Consider the following 21,190-nt stretch of genomic DNA (forward strand, 5'->3'; position numbering starts at 1 on the left):
CTCATATTATTGATATATTATTTACATTCAATTGTTTGTAGGACAAAGGCATTTATTTGAATATTTAATTCACATCAAAATAATACCAAAGCAAAGATTCACAAACACACTCATATAATAATGTAAAAATAATTATTCAAATTAAAAGATGAACAATTTGCATTTCACCACAGAATGAAAACAATTGTTATTTTATGGACCCGAAAAACTGTGAAAGGCCACTAAAAAGATCCTATCAAAAGATAAAGATGAACATTTAAAAAAGAAAAAAAGAAAAAAAAATCAACAAAAGAACTATCATATTCAAAAACACAAAATTCCCTGAGTCATGGAATAAAATAAAATAAAAAAACCCTCATGATAAAAACCAAAGATTTTAAAAATAAAAAATAAAAAATATATACACACACAACATGAAAATTTGTAAACAAACAACAATTAGAAAAGTAGTAAGCTAAAAAGAAAATTAAAAGAGGAAGTAGACCCTCCTCTACAAGCTTCATTTGATTTCTCCCAAAAACAAACCAAATTATTTCATGATCAGAATTTATGGGAGTAAACGCCGACCGTTCGATTAGATGACTTATGTCGCCGGCGTTGACTGATACCGGAGATTTGTATCTTCATAAAGGTCAGATTTTTAACACTCGATCTTCATATAATCTTTCAAAGCAGCAGAAAATATTTTGTGGGGTTCCAATGGATCACAATCTTGGACATACGGGTCAGGGTCAAGATCCGAACCCGTCTCCATTTGGGTCTTCTGCAAAGCTGCAAAAACCCAGATTGTACAAGAAGAAATATATGGGTCCTCATAAAAAGGACCAACCTTTCAACCCTTTTAAGGGTTTTGTGGAAAATCAAGAAATGGACATGGGTTTGGGGGTGGGGGGTAATTTGGGGGTGGGGGGTAATTTGGGGTATTGGGGTAGTGGGGATGTTGGTAATAAAGGGTTTGTTTTTGGAGCTAGTAGAATTAGTGGTAGTAATGATCAAGGTGGTTTGTTTGGAGCAAATTCAAATACCAATGTAGGGGAAGGAACATTTCTTGTTGATGAAATGAGAAAACTGAAACTTGAAAGTGAGAAGAAAATGAATGTGAGTGGTGTAAACAACAATGTGGTTAATTCTGTTGCTGATAAAGGAGGATCTTTTGTATTTACGGGTGGTGATGCGAAACTTGATGAAATGGTAAGCAAGGAGGTGGAGAGCAAGCTAAAGATCGATAGTGAGGGAAATGTTGACTCTGCACGGAATGTAAAACCCGAGTTTAACGTGTTTGGCAGCTTGTCGAGTAGTGAAAATGTTGATAATAAGTTTGGTGGGGGTGTAGGAGTTAATCTCTCGAATGAGATGAACAAGTTGAATATCAAAGAAAGCATTGAGAATGACGTGAAGGACTATGCGTATATGGAAAGAGGCTCTTTGGGTGGAAGCTCAGAGACCTTGCTTCATGATAAGATGAAAAACATGCATATAAATGAGCCTATCGGTTCTTATGTTGCTAATGAGAATGTAAAGGTTGATCCAAGTTCAAGTGACCCCAGTGGAAATATTGTTAATAAGCATGATAATGTGAATGAGTCAGGAGTTGGAAGCAGAAGCAGAAGCCAATTTGGTCAAACACAGACCGATTTTCCGGCTTCCGCAGATAATGTGGATAAAGGGAAGACTGAGTTTTCGGGCAATACCGATGCTGGTGGAATTTCAGATTCCATTCCTTCAGGGTTCTCATTTCAGGCAGCGATGCGGAATAGTCCCTTTTCTAATCCGGTTGAATTTAGTTTCACTACAAAGTCTGATGGTATGCTAATGCAAAATTTTGGATTTAAGACACCAACTGTTAAAGGAAGCTTAAATAAGAAAGTTGAAACTAGAAGGGAAGCGACTAAAGACCCCAGATACAAGAAAAAGAAAGGGAAACCTAAGCAAACACACTCAACACCAGTAGACTTTGCTCAAGACTTTGCCTTCAGAGGAAGTTCAGAAGAGAATGCCGAACCTTCCGAACCATATTCACCAATGGATATTTCTCCGTATCGTGAAGCACCAGCAGATAATACATTGCCAAGGGAAACTTCTTTGGCTTCCGATGAGTCCTTTAGTCTGAATGAGACTTATGGATGTAGTGATTCACGACCAGCGGATGCAAATGATGTAACAGATGAAGATCTGGTAGATGCTACAGAACGCATGAATATCAATGAAAATGATGTGACATACAACGAAACACAAGAAGTAAAATCTGGACACTCTGTTCATCATGGTGCAGATACAGGCGGTCCTTTTGAAGAGTCTATATCTGGGACTGGGACTGAGACTGAAAGCTTCAAATCTGCTACCGAGCATTTAGATTATAGTACTGATTCTTTTGTAACTGCAGCAGATAATGAAGTGACTTCCAAATCAACAATAGAGAGGCAAGATAGCGATGGAGGAAGTCAGTTTAGTGTTACTTCAAATTTTGAAGAGGGTTGGATTGAGGGTAACTTCATATTTGGTGCATCCTCTGTTGCTCAAAATCAGATAGCAGCAGCAACACGGCAACAGAAGAAGAAAAATCGAACGAAGCTCACCAATGATTCGTGTAGTTCAATGTCAACTACGCAATTTTCTTACTCATCATCACCGGTGCAATTTTTGCAAGTTTCTGGATCTTCTCTTTCATCTCCCACTCAGGGTAAGAAAGGATATATACCTGCTTTGACAAGCCATAGCCAGGGAAATGATGAACCAGCTAAGGTGCAGAAGGTCAACCATGAAACGGTTGCAGCAAGCATGGCTGCTCAGGAAGCTTGTGAAAAATGGCGATTGAGGTACAAGTTACTGTTTTTTATCATGGAGGGATTTACCTTGTTCACTCACTTATTCCTTTGTTTGTTGCATTTTTGTCCAAAGTTCATGCTTGTGATCTTTATTTATATTAGGGGGAATCAAGCCTATGCAAATGGGAACTTGTCTAAAGCTGAGGAATCCTACACACAAGGACTGAACTGTGTGTCTGGAAGCGAGACATCTAAGAGCTGTCTTCGGGCTTTAATGTTATGTTATAGCAACCGTGCAGCAACACGTATGTCTCTTGGAAGAATGAGAGAAGCACTTGAGGATTGTACGAAGGCTGTTGCATTAGATCCGAACTTTTTCAGGGTCCAAGTTCGAGCTGCAAAGTATGATCCATGTGTTATTAATTACCTTCCGTTTGTCATAAGTTCCTTTAGTTTCTATATGGTATAGGTTTAGCTTCCTCTTACCTCTCTGAACATATGGTTGACTGATAGAAGTTTGATCACTGTCCTTTAGTATGCATAAACATGTCTGTTTTAAAAATTAAAACAATCACAGTGCATGGAGCACGTATAATATTCTGTTTTGAGTTTATCGTTCCGTGATTCTTGTTGGATAAACCTTCTTCAATATGATAACTTAGTTATATTGATTGTTTTCACGCAGTGTCAACATTTCTTGTATAACTTCGTGGGGAAGACTCATTTAGAAACTGAATATCAATACCTTTAGGTTCGTCTTTTTAATATCTATAAATATGTAAATTAGAAAAAGGAGAAAAAGTTGATATTTCTCTGTTACCGTGGTTACTGTGGTATCTGTCTTTTGATATGTGCGTGTATTTAGTGTAATCAATGATACAGTCATACAGCTTTTACTCTTGCCCTTTTTTCCTCTGATGCATTTAGGTCTTATACAACGGTCACAAATTTCTTGGTGATCGAATTTTATAATTTGCAGCTTTTCAAGATTTAGCCACTCTAGATAGTTCCTGAAATTCTGTTTACAGCTTCAAATCACGAGCTTTCTTCAGTGGTGATTAATCGTGTAGTTAGAATTTTGTAGACAGTTGCATTCCAGCATCCAGTATAAATATGCCAAAGTGTATAGTAGTGTTAATACCTTTTATAGACAGAAGGAAAAGCAGACACTTTGTTTCTGTAACTATGTTTTGTTTTGCATTTTCTAGCTGTTACCTTGCCCTTGGGGAAGTCGAAAATGCATCAAAGTTTTTCATGAAGTGCTTGCAACAAGGGCCGGAGGTGTGTGCGGACAGAAAAATATTGGTGGAAGCTTCGGAGGGCTTGGAAAAGACACAGGTAAAATGATTAACTTCAGTAGTTTGCTTTACATTCTTCTTATCAGGACTTCTCTTTAGCAGATTTTTTTGCTAGACAGTTACCTCCTAGACTGTGCTCCCCTTATTTGAATTATCTTAGCCGTGTCTTGTATGCAGTTATTTACCTCAGCAATAACACAATTATGTCGTTTATGCCCCAGCTTGTTTCAAATCCACTAGTTGTTTGATGAAAGATAAAGAAAAGAAAAATTCCAACAAGATATATGGATTTCACATTAGGTTTTAAATGAGATTATCTGGAAACTTTAGTCATATAAATTTTGAGCTTGTCAAAGCATGCGACATGAACAACTTGCTTATGTTATCTCCTATGAGATGCAAGGTCACTTAGAGGGCCCCAAAATTGGGAAAAGGAAGAGAAAATAGGGATAATATGAACACAAAGTAGAGAGGGTGTACTGGTTAAAAGAAGTAGAGGTTCTTCTTGCATTTTCTTGATGCCTTTTTTTTTTATAAAATTCATTACTTCATCAAAAAAAGAAGAAGAAGAGGGTGAATTAAGTATCTGTTGCTAGATAACTTCTTATCTGACACTTCCGTCCGTGTACCACAGCTGTTGTTCACTAAGAAAAGAAAACTGGAAATATAGGTTGTGTTCTTGACATTCTGATTGAAGCTTTGAATTTTGATTATGATTTTATTTGTCCAGTTTCTTCCTTAATAATGACATTTAAGCAACATCTGAATTCTTCGCAAACAAAATGAACTTTGTTGCACTTCTTGATAAATGAAAACTAATTGGTCTTTTTCGATGCCCTCAGAGAGTATCAGAATGTATGAAGCAGTGTGTGGAACTTCTGCAAAGGCGAAGGCAAAGTGATGCAGACTTGGCCTTGGGTGCAATCTCTGAGGCTTTGACAATAAGCACCTATTCGGAGAAACTTCTTGAAATGAAAGCAGATGCTCTTCTCTTGGTATTTGTCATTGAACCATGAGACTGTAAAATTAAATTTTGACTACATAATTTTTTTTGGCAGTTTGCAACAAGTGCTCTAAAAATCTTTTGAATTTCTTGAATTAATCTAAACTGTGAGTTTAATGAACAGCTGAGGAGGTACGAAGAGGTGATTCAGTTATGTGAGAAGACACTTGAATTTGCTAAATCAAATGCTCTGCCTTCTAATTCCAGTTACCAGTCATCAAAATTAGATAGTGCGGCCACAGAGAAAAGTGCTTCCTCTGGTATCTGGTGTTTTTCTAAAATAGTCAAGTCTTACTTTTATCTTGGGAAGCTTGAAGAGGCTGATACTTTTATGAAGAACCAAGAAAAATCGATGTGTCTAATGGAAAGGTGGCTTCTTTATTTGGAATATCTTTATCCACTTTTACAGGTAGGCGTTAGCTTACAGTCATATAATTTGACTTTGCAGTAGTGGACTCAAGAATTTGGAAGCTGTTGTTCCTTTAGCTGTAATAATACGTGAGCTCTTGTGCCTCAAGGTGAGTGAACTTTGTGCTTTATCATCTTCCCATTCCTAAACAAGCATCCACCACTTCTATGTTTAGCTTATTTCATTGTTATACATGTATTTATTCAGTAACTAAATGTGGTAGCTGCCATTTGAACTATAAATCTCTATTTTCGTGAAACTCGCAAAATGATTTACCTATTGATATTTTTGAAGATCTTCTGCGATGAATTGGAAGGTAAATGAAATAACAATAACAGAAGAAGAAGAGACAATCCTGGTCTCTGATTGCATTAGCTAGTTAGTAGCCATGATAAATGAGAGAGATTGTAGGTATCACACTAAGCGAAAATTTATATTTGAAGTTGTAGCTTTGAATCTTTAAATTTGCTAGGGCTGCTCTGTCTATACCACTGAGAATGTTTTCCTTTTTGCCTTCAAAGTATCATTGGTTTCTTCCCTTCCACATGGTCCACCATATAACTGCTGGCATAGTGTTCCACAACTTTTTTCTCCTCCTCGTATTGTTCTTCTATTCCAAAAATGTAGCATGGCTGCACCATATAACTTCAAGCAAGTTCAACATGTACTAGATTGGTTTGTGATTCAACAAATAGATAAATAAGTGTTTTGCGTCTTCATAATCTTCTTCACACACGACACATGAATAACACTCTACTGCATAAGGTGCTTTGTTCTCCATATGAATTTTCATCGTCATATTTGTTCTTGCTGTCTATTTTGTGACAACTTTATATCAGGACTTCACTGAGAAAAGGCAATCCTTACGTTCCTTCCGCACTAAACTATCTGGAATTAACTACTGAACTTGGAAGCTTTCTATCATCTGTAAATAGCTGCTTATTTCCTCCACCCTTGAATAAACAAGTAATCTTCTACTTTTGCATCGTGATTAATTATTATTGCGGAAAAGCATTAGGAATTGCTCTTTGAGGGGTGTATACTTTTCTATCATCACCTACTTTGGTTGGTCATTCTTGGTCAGTCATAAATTTTCCTAGCAAAGTTGTGTTACTTTTTTTGGAGACGGAAAGAGAAAAGTTATTTGATGCCCTTTTTGGTAAGCTCCTAAGACGAGCAAGATACTGTAGTTAGTAACCTATCTGAAAAAGAAGAAAAAAGAAATGTCGATTGACATGCAACAAAAGCAGTTTACTGAGGAAGCCTATAATAATATAGCCATTCTCGTGACTAAATGAGATACAATTATCGACATATTCTGTTGTGTTTGTATTGAAAGTTGTAAGGTTTTAATGAGTCCAGTAATTTACTTAAGTTAGTAGTCCTAATGCCCTGAATCCATCAGCAAATTGTAGGGTTGCTCCACTACAGAGTGAACTGATTATGGTTCTTGTTTCTAGTTGCTTCAAACTCTTGTTTGCTTCTTTATAGACCTCGACTTGTTTGTTCAGCCTTTAAGTATTAATATATCCCTCATCTTCTTTGCATTTTCTGATTTCTGAAAGATCTCAGAGCAAGTAATGCAAAAACATTTTGCCGCCACTCCATGAAAACAGTAAATATAAAAATGAAGAAGAACATCTTGCTTTGCACTTTCAAGATATTCAACTCTTTACCATGCAGGCAGCTGGAAATGCGGCATTCCAATCAGGAAAGCATGCAGAAGCTGTTGAGCATTATACTGCTGCAGTATCATGTAATTTTGAGTCGCGGCCTTTCACTGCAATATGTTTCTGCAATCGTGCTGCTGCATACCGAGCTATGGGTCAAATTTCAGATGCCATTGCAGATTGCAGCCTGGCAATTGCCCTAGATGGGAATTATGTGAAGGTAAGGCTTCAGAATTGTCTTTTCAGTGCAGCTGTTGAATGTAATTTCTCTCTTAGGCCTACTGCATATTTTCTGGTAGTCTTGCCTTGAAGGGTAGTTTTCTATTACCCATCTTTTATCTCCAACATAAACTCCCTCCAAATGCTCCGACGGAAAAGCGGAAAATGGTTTCCTCTGCAGTTTATTATTGCATAAGAGTTGAAAGCTTGTACTGTTCAGTGTTAACTAGAGGGCCGTGATTGGGCTTGTGTTGGTTCGGATGTTTAGCATTAATGCTGATGATGTGGTTGAAAAATTAGCAGCTTTGTTGGAGTGCAAAGTGGAAAAATTTCCTACAAAATATTTAGGACTTCCCTTGGGGGCAAGAAGAAATGATCCAAACCTATGGCAGGGAGTACTGGATTAATGCAACAGCAAACTCACTCCCTGGAAGAAGCAGTATCTTTCATATGGGGGAAGACTTCCGCTTATAAATAGTGTACTTGATGGGTTTCCAACTTATCTAATGTCAATGTTTACTTTACCAGCTGCTGTTGAAAGAAAGCTGAACTCCCCGAGGAGTAAATTTCTTTGGGAAGGGTGTGCTGAAAATAGAAAGATGCATTCGATCAAATGGGATAAAGTAATAAGGGATAAAAAAGGGGGAAGAAGGGGACTTAGAAACTTGAAACTGCATAATAAAAGTTTGCTCTTCAAGTGGCTATGAAAATACAGTTCTGAAGATGACGCTTCCGGGAAGCAAATAATTGAAGCTGTCTATGGTAAAAAAGATGAATGGAAATTTAGCTAACTATTAGACAAAGGGCTGGATGGGTTTCCAACTTATCTAATGTCAATGTTTACTTTACCAGCTGCTGTTGAAAGAAAGCTAAACTCCCCGAGGAGTAAATTTCTTTGGGAAGGGTGTGCTGAAAATAGAAAGATGCATTCGATCAAATGGGATAAAGTAATAAGGGATAAAAAAGGGGGAAGAAGGGGACTTAGAAACTTGAAACTGCATAATAAAAGTTTGCTCTTCAAGTGGCTATGAAAATACAGTTCTGAAGATGACGCTTCCCGGAAGCAAATAATTGAAGCTGTCTATGGTAAAAAAGATGAATGGAAATTTAGCTAACTATTAGACAAAGGGCTGGATCTGGAGGATAAACAGATTACTTAGCCGACCAACCAAGTGAAAACTCACACCTTTCTTGGTGTCCTAGGGATACAAACCGATAGATAAGGGAAACCGACTTCTCTCTAGCTAGCAACTTTCAATAGTAATTTTTTCTAAGAACTGTCCACTGAGTCCCATGGGAAGTTCCTCTACACTCTTTCCAGTTTCCCTGTCACGCTAGCTGGTGCCTGCAGTAGCGACAAAAAATAAGTGAGAATACTAGATGTAGTGCTTTTAATTTAACACTTCCTTTCTCTACTCCCTTTTGAGCAAATCTTTCTGCCAACTCATAAGTCATTTTCCTTACCCTTTCTACTACTGGATTGCTTGCTTCTGTTTCTTTGTTTGATGAACCAACAACAACTGATACTAGTGGTTGGAAGAGCTTCAATCCTGCATTTGAGCACCTGTACAACTATCAATATTTGTTTACTTCACCCACTGGATGGTCTCAAACTTTCTGAGGTTGATCTCGAGACCAAGCACTGCCCTAGAACCAAATAATCGCATGTCTCAAGGTTTCCAGTTAGTTCCTTCGGCATCACAAAATACTAGAGCGTTGTTCTGAACAAGAGGTGTGTAACTCTGTCAATGCCTTGACCCCTAAACGCTGTAGAGAACCCCTCAGGTATCCACTTGTCACAATTCAAACCATCAGTCTGTTCAATGCTTCCATAAGCAGTTTAAACAACATGGACGATAATGGATTCCCTTTGTCTTAGACCTCTCGAGCTACTGAAATATTTACGCACGGGCTACCATTCAGTAGGACTTATTTTCTGACTGTAGCGGTGCAGAATCTAATCCACTTCCTTTGTCTGTCCCCCGATCCCACTCTCAACATAATGAAATCCAGGAAAATCCTAATTGGCATGATCGTACTGTTATATGGAGTTTTTTGTTTACAATAATTGTGAGATCGGACTTCTCCAGGACTGCATTTTAGACGATCTCTTTTTTCTAGCTACTTTTTTTCATTTGCATATTGTTATGATGAATATAGCCATAGATGACTTAAATAGGAAAAAAAAATTCCTTCTCATTTGCTTCACGAAGTCCTATGCTGATTGAGTTACTGGTTCAAAGATGGTAGTTTTATTGTTTCTCTCATATGAATGGGCTGGGTAAGCATAGTACTTCGTGCAGTTCTAAACATTACCCGGAGGACTTCACTTGACTACACTGAATTTTTGGGTAACCTAGTACATTGAACTTGATCAGTTTGGCAGTGTTTTTCTAGTGAAAAATTATCCATAGCAATTTTGTGGAGTTAGCTACCTGATTTTAGGGTTGATAAGAATGGACCTTGGGCCTAACTCAACCCCAAAAGCTAGCTTATGAGGTGAGGATTGCCCAAGCCATATAAGGAGACCAAGGACCTCAAATCTCTCCGATGTGGGACAACTCAACAAGGGTACAGTATATCTTCGGTTAATGCCAACATAAACTAATGCAGGCACTTTCTAGACGGGCTTCTCTTTTTGAGATGATCAGAGATTACGGACGAGCAGCTTCAGATCTTCAGCGACTTGTGTCCCTTCTGACAAGGCATATGGAAAATAAAGTTGGTGGATCTGGATCACATAACAAAATGAGTTTCATAAACGAGATTCGGCAAACACAACGAAAGCTTTCGGTAATGGAGGAAGAAGCCAGAAAGGAAATCCCCTTGAACTTTTACCTCATCTTGTAAGTTTCTTAATTGTGACTCAAGTTATTGAACTCTTTATTTTTTTCTCAGTCCAGAAAAGATTGACACCTTTCGATATTTAAAAACTCTTTAATGTTAAGAGGCGACATTTTACCTTTAATGACATGCTATGGAAATAGACATGGCATGTTAAAAATTACAAGATATTTTGTTTGCTATGTTATACATCTCTAGCTTACATCTATAAAACGAATCGAGAGAGTATTTGTTTGTGGAAATAATATGCATACAGGTGTATGATGTTTTAGTAAGCAATTGTTTTTCTAACGATTGATGCGACAATGACAGGGGAGTTGATTCATCTGCTGGTGCATCAGAAATTAGGAAAGCCTATAGAAAAGCTGCGCTCAAGCATCACCCTGATAAGGTTCTTTCTAGGACCTTTGCTACTTTATAACACCGCTTATGGCGACTTTAGCTAAACATTGTTTTGCTGATCTAGGCTGGGCAATCACTGGCTAGAAATGACAATGCAGATGATGGGCTGTGGAAAGACATAGCAGAAGAAGTCCACAGAGATGCCGACAGGCTCTTTAAGATGATAGGAGAGGCCTATGCAGTGCTTTCGGACTCTGCAAAGGTATGTTTATGCATACTCTATTGTGCTTCATTGTTTTTCTCCTGAGGTAATTTGTTACTATGATCACGCCCGAGGGTGTGGCCTAGTGGTCAATGAAGTGGGTTGAAAACCTGAGATCTCAGGTTTAAATTCCGGCGGAGAAAAAACATACTAGGTGATTTCTTCCCATCTGTTCAAGCCTTGGTGGATAGAGTTACCTGGTACCTGTTGCAGGAGGGAGGTAGCAGGTATCTTCATGGAATTAGTCAAGGTGCGGACAAGCTGACCCGGACACCACAGTTATAAATAAAAAATTGTTACCAAGATCAAAGAATGTGTAGCATGTAAAATGGCCAATTTGTTGCTAGCCTTTCTTTCCCTATCCCGGCCTTGGGCACTCGTGGATCTTCCCCTAGGGTGTAGGTTAGCATGGAATTAGGGGCTTGTAGCAAGTTTATGTACCCAACCTGCTTGAGTTGCCTATTAATTTCAGTAGATTAAAATATAATCGAAGAAATCAATCTTTTTTTATGCCTTGCCTTATCCCATGTATCTTGTTCCTCGTGTTGCGGGCGTTGTCAATGTGGAGCTCGTGAAAGTTAGGTCTCCTTCTTCCATTGAATGGAATTTTCTTAATTGTTGTTGGGAGTCGAGGAGCTTTTAAAGAAAAGCAGCTGCTGTAGTGACAAGCCTAAAGCTTTCACCATAACAAAACCTGCATTGGTGTATATTGTTAAAACACTAGGAGCCAGCCCAAACCACCTCCCGTGCCTGACCCGTCCACCCATCTCCCAAGAGGATTAACAGCACTTCACTTTTTCCCTCCTTTGGTGACTCGAACTCCCAATCCAATGGTTGGAAGTGCAAGGACCCCTTGGTTTTTCTTCTCTTTTTGTCTTCTTTGCTAAGGTGGCTTTGACTGCTTACAGCTTCCTTCTGTAGATTGTACATCTCTTGTTCGCTGAATCTTAAAATGGGTTACTGCTATTTTTTTGAAGCGTTCACGTTATGACCTTGAAGAAGAGATGAGAAATAGTCCAAGTAGAGGCAATGAGAGCAGCACATTTAGAGAACACACGGATTTTAACAATTATCCGTCTGAGAGAAGTGGAAGTAGACACAATTGGGAAGATGTTTGGAGAGCATATAAGAGTACCCAGCCCAGAGAGTCGGACAGAAATAGATCAAACTGGTAGTTGTGACGAACGTGCTGTGCTTGAGCCTTCATACAGTTCGATCCAGCCACGTGTTCAGCATTCTGCTTGCATGTGCAGTCTGCTGTTAGCGCAGGATGTGTGAGAAATGACAAAAGAAGAGGCGTGGAATTTGTGGATGAAGTATTCTCAACATACTGACACCTCTGCCTTTCATATTTGGCACTTCCTGACTAGTCATTCGAGCAGAGATGAACAAAAAATTGTTACATAAAATCTTGTTTGAGGATTTCAAACATTGGCTTAGCAACTTTGAGAGAGATTCGAATGTACATCAAGCCGGACTCATGCATGCAAAAATGTTTCGGCAACAAACAAGGATAGCCTGCACGGATGCGGTTGTATAGTTATCAGACAATGTATACAGACATGCTATAGAGACCAGCTCAACGGTTTGAGAAGGATATGACTGATTTTTTCTAAGTGATTCATTTTCTGTTCCAGTTCATTTCTGCATTTAAATTTTAGGCAATACTTGTAATTTTGTTTGTGTACAGAAGTGTGCGCTTGTATTTGAAATGTCCAAAGAATGATAGAGTGGTTTCTTTTTTTCCTTTTCATTTTCCTGATTGTGGGTGGGGTTTTCTGTTGTTTGTAATACACTAAAGTCAATTCCTTATTTCCTTTTGAGCAATTTGATAATTATTTGATTTGTTTTTGGTCAATGTAACATCTTTCCTGAAAATTTCATTTGACAAACTTGGTGTTGGGTATTACACATTTTGTTTAACTTTTGTTATATATTGAGTCTTCCTCTACTTAAATTTTAGTAAGTCTTGTTATCATGCACGAGAGCCGAGGATCTATCGGAAACAACCTCTCTACTTTCATAAGGTAGGAGTAAGGTCTGTGTGCACATTATCCTCCCTAAACCTCACTTGTGGGATTTCACAAGGTTTTTTGTTGTTATCGTGGACGAACCTTAAGGAAGTAGTTATTATCCAAAGAAATCCTACTACTCAACCACTAATTAATTGGTAAGTAAAACATTAACACAACTTGATGCATCAACAAGGAACTGCTTAATATGTATAATTATCAAATGTGTCTTAACATTGTTATTCAGCAGACTTCTCTAATAGAATTGTACTCCAGCTATGTAAAAGAAGATAATTAGGGGAAAGAAAAGGAAAGGGAGACAATTGATGAGATTTCATTGTTTTATCTGCATTTTCAATTTATAAGACAATGTAATCTTTTTAATCTTCAGGTTGAGGTTGCTTTTTTGGCTCCAAGCCCAACGCCTGAAAAGCGAAAAGGAAATGAATTTAAGCTCTATGCATTGACGATGTAAAAGATATTTACACAATTGAGAAAACAGCTCAATACAAGTGTCAAGGTTGTCTACCTCCATATATTTATAAATTTGAAATGCAAAAGGTACATATTATGAACCAGCATGAAACTTAGGAAGACTTACTTGATCTGTAAAATCTGTATACTGAATTTATGAATAAATTCCAAATCCGAGCTCTTTAGGATTTGTTTCTACCATCCATGGAGCCCTAAGAAGAAGCCGGAAGTAACATTTGAAACATTAAAAATTTAAGCAGCACATTGCAAGAGAAAAATGCTAACAAATAAATGCATACTTGTTGATAATGAAGTTTATAGTTCCCTGGGAAGCTCTTTGGAGAAGAACTTCCCTTGCTTCAACTGCAATTCCTTCAGGCTGCACGGAAAGCTCCAAATAATGTTTAAATATGAAGTTGACGGTCAAAATAATTCACGAGCATGTTGCGCCCAAGGGGCATGGCCTAGCGGTATATGAAGTGGATGATGAAAACCATGGGAGATTATGGTTAAATCAGTAGACAAAAATGCTAAGTGATTTTTTCTTATTTGCTTAAGTCTTGGTGGATGAGTTACTCGGTACTTGTGCTGGTGGGAGTAGGAAGTAGCTGACGGAATAACTGAGGTGCATGCAAGTGGACCTGAAATCTATTATTTAAAAAGGGCAGCTCGGTGCACTAAGCTCTCGCTATGCGCGGGGTCCGGCGAAGGGCCGGACCGTAAGGGTCTATTGTACGCAGTCTTACCCTGCATTTCTGCAAGAGGCTGTTTCCACGGCTCGAACCCGTGACCTCCTGGTCATATGACAACAACTTTACCAGTTACGCCAAGAAAAATCACGGGTATGTTGGTTCATCATTACATACCTCTTCAGGAAACCAGACACCTGGTTTTGTGCTTCCCTCGAGAATAGCAAGGACAAATGCAGCTGTTGAAATTCCCACTGATCTGAAAAAGAAACAGTTTAAAGCTTACAACCTTTGGCTTTCATCACATTCTTTCTTGGATTTTCTCAAGAAAATCACAAAGAGACGAACATCGCACAGATAGTAACTCGACAATCAACAGCTGAAAAAAGTAAGAGATTTTACACTGACTGGATAACTTACCTAGAAAGTCTTTTATGACTAAATATGCCAATTCTGTTGTGTCCATCTGAGCATTCTAAATCCACCTGTTTCACAAAAGATCAAACTAACTTGCTGAGCTTACTGTTTGCGAGTAAGGTTTGACAGTCTTTACCCTTTCTCAGCAGCATTAAAACTGAATGAACTTAGGGTTTAAGTTATATATGTAATTTAACCTCTTATAGCAGGTTATCTACTTTTTTTGGGGGTGGGGGTGGGGGGTCGATGATGTTTGTTATAAATACTTACCTGTTTTAACAAGTAATCTAACCTGATGGTGTAAATATTATACGCTGTGAATGCACACAACTTAAGTACATAAACTAACGACAGTTGGTGGTCATCTTACGACTTACTCGCATTGAGACTGCCTCTCCAGATGTGCCATCAACGGCTCGAACAACTGGATCAAATAGTTGAACCAACTGCTGCACTTTGCTTCTATCCCTCAGGAATTCCTGCAGAATTTTGTACTATGTGATTAAAACACCTATTGAGTGTGCGTGATATACTGTTGAAATAAAACATAGCAAGGAGTCAACAGTATTTCCAGGCTTATTATTGGACACATCAAGATAGAAAACATAGTAAAGAGTCAACAGCATTTCGAGGCTTATTATTGGATACATCAAGATCAAAGCAGACAAAATGAAATGAATGTTTTATTTATAAACAAAAAAATCAGAGCTTCGAAGATTCTCTGCTTTCTCTTTCAATATACACACTTACTCACACTCACATACACACAAAAAGGAAAAAAAGAAATTAACTAAGAACTATATGAATGGTATCGATTCTGCTAGCTCTTACAGGTCCAGTATTCGGAGAATTCATCACAGTTGACTTTTTACGCTAGCGGTTAATAGACCACAATCTCTATTCGGATTTCAGACCAGCTATAATTTGTGAGTCGCACAGGTGGAGTTTTATTTTAAAATATATAAAGATGAAGTCTGCACCCAATGGAATTTAAGCCTCCAAAAACGGAGATCGGGAAGTATCAAGTTGAGAGACCTACACGAGGAAGTAAATTTCTCATGGCAATCATTCCCCAGTTCCAGAAAAATGGATCCGTACCAAACCGAGCGCTAACAGTCGGTACTCCAAGGACCTCATGCACACTTTTCACCTCTGGCAGATTTCTGAACATTATGAGATTCTCAAAAAAAGTTAGAACTTGAGGGATCAAAGGCTCACACATATTGAAGAAGTAGATTAGTACAGAAAGACGAAAAAACTGACTTATAAAAAAGTCACCAACCTTCTAATTATAAGAAGGGTGATATTAAAACTAGTCTATATTTCTGCAGGATCTTCATGATATTATAAAACAGTGCTCAAAGCTAGATCCTTCATAATAAATTTTCTGTTGTGAATACTCACAGGAGGAAAACATCCTTCTTGCCGATCCCTATTCCGAAGTCAATGGTAAGCATTCCACTATAAGGCTTCAACTTGATTTCCTCTCCTGGCATAGAATTACGATATACTGGTGAGATCACAAGAAAATACAAGTGGTTCAGGGAGGAAGATGGTGGAAAAATCCATCCCTACAACTGTAAATCTGACCTTTATTATATGCAACTACATCCTCTCCAAGAAGCAAAAAGCTAGTAGCTAAAATAGTAGGTCCGGCACCACCGGTGCCTGCAGTGTAGTAGTAGAATCTGAAAAAAATATCTAAAACATGTTAAATTTGTAAAAGATGTATCAGGAAAAAAGCGATAAGACAAATGTGTTGACATATAAATGGAGCAAAGTCCAGGCTACTTGATCATCTTTCAAGAAAATAGGTTAGCTCGTAGTTGATTGGAAGGGACTAACATTGAAAAAATTTCCTGCTCTAACTGTAAGCTTAAATCAATGTTTCTTGATAAGAACTGCTAAAAAAATTTCCGCAGTGAGTTACACATTAGATGTTTCATTCTTATTCTTCCTGCTATAATTCCATGCCGATTAAGTGTGTAGATTTTAGTTTCCTTGTATGATCTTAGGTAATTCTCACCACTTGACCTAACATTTGGGGTTGAGTTAGGTCAAAGGTCCATTTTCTTATGATAGTATTAGAGATCCACTCATGATGTTGTACTATCCAATATTAGGCCAACCATGTTATGCCACACTCAAAATGCCCAGCCTCGAGCATGCAAGAGGGTGTTAAAATTCCACATCGGTTAAAGTGCAGGGCTATAGTCTCCTTATATGTTTTTATTACAATTTGAGCTAGTATCTAGCGTTTAGTTAGGTCTGATGCCCATTTTCTTAACTGTTCCATAGCGCTAGAAAGAAGCAGTTAACGAATGAAGAAGATTTCCTGTAAAATGGAAGATCAGCTGATTAACTGTTCCGGCAGAGGTATCATTTTGAGCCATACAGAGATTCCTGTCACAAATTAAAGGCACTGCAATAAGCTATTACTATTAAACAAGGACTTGCTACTGCGCCAGCAAATTCAGTATTATCCGGCTAGATGAGATTCGGACAGAGTTAAATGGAAAAATTCAAAACATTTCCATGTTGGTTGATAGGCAGAGGGGTAATTTCAAGAGAGCATTAAGCAACATTTTGTGGCAAAGACGGAAATTTTTTGATATACTAGGGTGGATAAAAACTGCAAGATACTCAATGATTATTATCGTCGCAGAGCGTATATGTCATCTAACAAAAGCTCTCTTTGGAATAATTGTTAGGATAGACAAGTTCGTCCTTGAATGAATTAATGTTCGTTCAAATCTCTGATCAAAACTTGACAATGTAGTAAAATGAATAAAGCCGCCCTAAAATGTACCGGGAAAGGGTTACCTAAGCCTCTCCAATTCACCATTGCTTTCAAGTTTCGCAGTGCGAACAAGCTCCGCTGCCATCACTGTCATTGTAGTAAAAAAAAAAATTTGAGTTCATTTGATAAAGTAGTAAATTTTAATTTTCGACATATACACTTCCGCATAAAACCCTATAAAAGGGATTGTAGATGCAATGCAGCAGACTAATTGAAGATACAATAGTATCAGCTTGTTAAAGGCAAGTAATCAGATTGCATATGGAAACTAGAGAGAAACACTTCTTTCTCAAGTCCATGCAACAGTAAAGCAGATTCACAGGAAATAAACGAAGTTTGAAAGACTAGATAAAACAAGCCGAAACCCAAAGGTGTTGGCTCAACTCAACTTTGCTTACCAAGTGCTAAAACTCGTGCTCGAACTATTCGAACTCTATATTTCTGCTCAAGCTCTAGAGTGACCAAAGTTGAAATGACTCAGCTTGGCTCCAATTCTCTTAAAAAATTAAATTCTACATATATGATGTTTCAAGTTCTTAATTTTATTCTCAAACCACAAAATAATCCACACAATCTAGATATGTGTATATGCTACTTAGATATGTACATACATCAAAACATATGCATCAGAAAATCGAGCAAAGTTCTGGAGTTTTTGAAGCCGAATAACTTCTTCATATTCTAGACTAGAAATATTTGAACCTCATTAATATATTCGAACTTGATTCGAGCTCAACATTATTTGAGTTAGAATTAACCTTAATTTACTTTGAGCTAGAACTATATGTTAAATGATCGACTTGATTCAGCCATACTTGCCATCCATTATATTCCATCAATAGTTGTGAACCATAACAAATATTTCCACAAAAGAATTAGCCGAACTAAAAGGAATTTCCATTCTAAGCTGTTCCATATAAATAAGAGATTATTGAATATTGTTCTTTTTCCGTTGTTCAAATGCACAACAATATAACATCAGTCATATAATACCGTTGCTCACTCCTGGGTAGATTCCACCGGTAGTTATGGCTGGAATATTGGCTTCCAGAGCTTTATTCATATAGGACTTTGCCCGTGTTGCATAGCTTGTGTCATCACAAACATCAAGATAGGCTGTCTGTTGAATTGACACGACTTAATTAAAAGTTTCAATTGTCTCTGTAATTAGAGGAAGAGTTTCATAGTTCTGTAATCATTTCTTATAAGAAAGTTAAATAACTTGGAAGTTATGCCGATTACCTTTCTCTCACCTTGGTCCCAATGGCAGCTTCTAGTACTTTACAGTTTTCTGACTGTTGGAATGGCCCGGCAGTATGAACCACAATGTCCACATCTGCAAATCGGCGAACAGTAAGATAAATTATATTCCCCATGTTTCAGCCAATGTTTGAAGTATGAAGAACATAGCGTGATTTTATTTTTGATAAGGAACATAGTGTGATTTTATATAAGTAGGAAGAGAAGTGGAATGCATCATTAACATGTAAAAGAAGAAGGAAAAAACAAGATCCTTCCAAAATTCCCTGCCGTTATTTCCTTTTTCTTTTTCTGGCATAAGCCCCATATTTCTTCCATCAACTATGCCAACATATAAAATCACTCATGCGTGAGACATTTGTGCTTATACCATGTCTATGCTGACCAGTGGAGGTCGTAGTATATCGACTTGTCTAAGTTTACCTTACAAGTATCCAAGTGCAAGTGCCGTAGTCATATCTAACAATCATACTCTTTAACATGTTTGTCAAAGAGGAAATGACATCGTACACAAAAATTTACAAACCGAACATATGCTAACATAATTTTCTTTGAAGAGTATGATTATGCTAGTTTATCTATAGTCATACAACACAGATTCCTTAACTAATCGATCAAGGAAGCGGTTTAATGCAACGAATATCAGTTTACTGAGAGTGAGGTGCTAAAGTGACAGCAGGATGGCGATAAATGACAGAGAGGAAGAATCATTGACTTAACATAACTTTTTCCTGTTAAGATAAATTTATATAAAACATAACACCATATAGCACTGCATAGGATGTTGGTCTATGTTGCTCGGACTCTCCGAAAATGTCGATGGCGCGTGCCAGATCCTCCAAAAGTAGTGCATTTTTGGAGGAACTGACACGGGTGCGGCAGCTCTTTTGGAGAGTCCCCGCAACATAGACGTTTATAATGATGATCCATACTTATCAAGATATTAACATGAAATAGACAGCTGTATTTCGTAAAGTACTTCTCAAATTCAAACTATGAAAAGTGGAAGGATAACCTGTCAAATTGGCTTCTAATGCTTCTCTGTCGTCTATATTTACTTCAGCAAATTCTGAGTTTTTTCCTAGTTTTGACACCATAGCATTCCCTTTCTCCCTGTCACAAATAATAATGCACAGCATTTTTTCTTTATTCACCAACTCCAAAACCACATTCATCAAGAAGTCCAAAATTACAACAAATAACTTTTAGAAAGAAACAAAGGAAATTCATGCAGAGAATGACATGAACTAAGAGATAGATTTAACTGTGAGATTTGGATGAAAGACAGCCAATATTAGCGATATGCTGCATGGGATTGTGAAATTGCATTTCATATATATATATGGTAACTGAACTTTAGCCACTACATTAGTAAAATCAACAATAATAACATACCCAGTGAATTCCTACAAGTTGGGTCTAGGGAGGGTAGAGTGTACGCAGACCTCAGCCCTACCTTGTGCAGGTAGAGAGGCTGTTTCCGATAGACCCTCGACTCAGGTAAGCGCAGTCATAGTAGTAAAGAAATGAATAACAAATGAGTAAAACGCTATAAAAAAGAAACAGAGGCAACAACAAGATAGTAACAAACTGGAACAGAAGCAACAACAAGCAACAACAGGTAATAATAGTGATCCTTCGCCAGAACAAGAGTAGTACTAAAGCTATCGGTATGGAAGGGCCAGACGCTATATTACCTACTAACCTTCTATCCTAATCCTCGACCTCCACAACCTACTATCAAGGTTCATGCCCTCAGTAAGCTGAAGATGCATCATGTCCCGCCTAATCACCTCTCCCCAATATTTCTTAAGCCTCCTATACAATAGTAAAATCACATAACTATTTTTTTGTTACATTAAAGTTACTGAACTTAACCAACAATAACAATAGATTCACAAAATTATTTTGTCACATTAAGGAAACTTTACCTACTATAACATGTAACGTCACAAAACAATTTTTAGTCACATTCAAGTAACTTAACTTTACCCATCGTAAAAGTAAAATCACAAAACTATATCTTATCAGCACCCTTCGGTGCGCACTGGGTAACCTGCTCACTCTGCAACAGCCCGCAAAACACACAGGAGATTTGAACCGCACTAGTCAAGCCCGGTGCAACGAGCCCCGACTGAGGAGGCCACTTGTGAGGGGAATCAATCCTAGGTCTCCCGCGTGGGAAACCACTCAACCAACGTGGGCTATCTTGTTATATTAAAGTAACTAAAAGCACAAAGTAGCACTCAAATTGCAGAGTGGTATTTCTGAAAGTACAAAATGCCATGAATGAATTTTTAGTAATTTCCAACAATTTCCCATAAAAACTAAACTACGTAGAAAACCAATAACTTGAAATTCAAAAAGGGGTATTACCTATTTCTACCAGCAATGATAATGTGAAGGTCAGGACAGAATTTAGAGAGAGAAATAGCAGTAGAACCACCAACTCTTCCAGTTCCACCTAATATTAATACTCTTGATTTTTTCACTTTCTCTGGTAGCTCAACTCTGTTGTTCTGCTTTTCATTATTAATCTCCTTTGCAGAACTAGCCATTTTCACTGCCTTTTTCTTGATTCCTGTATTCCAATACATGCCTAAACTAGCCATCTTTTTAATTTCTATATGGAAAAAAGTAGTATTCTTGAACTGTTAAAAGAGTTCAGTTTCTGCCTCTCTGTTTGCTTTGGCTGAAGAAGTTAACAGTTTATCATCTTCTTGATT

At 37.7% G+C, this 21,190-nt stretch overlaps 2 protein-coding genes across 2 annotated transcripts; one reads left to right on the forward strand and one right to left on the reverse strand.

Moving 5' to 3' along the window:
* The first annotated feature begins 585 nt into the window (after window positions 1–585).
* On the forward strand, window positions 586–12,670 carry LOC104221138 (uncharacterized). The gene is made up of 11 exons (XM_009772130.2): window positions 586–2,816; window positions 2,928–3,167; window positions 3,974–4,103; window positions 4,906–5,058; window positions 5,191–5,435; window positions 5,515–5,584; window positions 7,159–7,365; window positions 9,978–10,210; window positions 10,521–10,599; window positions 10,675–10,812; window positions 11,790–12,670. Exons 1-11 carry the CDS (start codon window positions 586–588, stop codon window positions 11,985–11,987), a joined length of 3,924 nt encoding a protein of 1,307 aa, XP_009770432.2. The 3' UTR covers window positions 11,988–12,670.
* Window positions 12,671–13,008: 338 nt separating this feature from the next.
* On the reverse strand, window positions 13,009–21,190 carry LOC104221137 (uncharacterized). Its single transcript, XM_009772128.2, has 14 exons — window positions 20,841–21,190; window positions 19,480–19,577; window positions 18,458–18,540; window positions 18,198–18,324; window positions 17,228–17,291; window positions 15,995–16,092; window positions 15,809–15,893; window positions 15,444–15,567; window positions 14,782–14,883; window positions 14,408–14,472; window positions 14,165–14,246; window positions 13,598–13,677; window positions 13,426–13,510; window positions 13,009–13,249 (listed from the first exon to the last, which is right to left on the reverse strand). The coding sequence occupies exons 1-13, from the start codon at window positions 21,074–21,076 to the stop codon at window positions 13,453–13,455; spliced, it is 1,302 nt and encodes a 433-aa protein (XP_009770430.1). The 5' UTR covers window positions 21,077–21,190; the 3' UTR covers window positions 13,009–13,249; window positions 13,426–13,452.

This window comes from Nicotiana sylvestris, chromosome 11 (assembly GCF_000393655.2).
Source record: "Nicotiana sylvestris chromosome 11, ASM39365v2, whole genome shotgun sequence".
Lineage (NCBI taxonomy): Eukaryota > Viridiplantae > Streptophyta > Magnoliopsida > Solanales > Solanaceae > Nicotiana > Nicotiana sylvestris.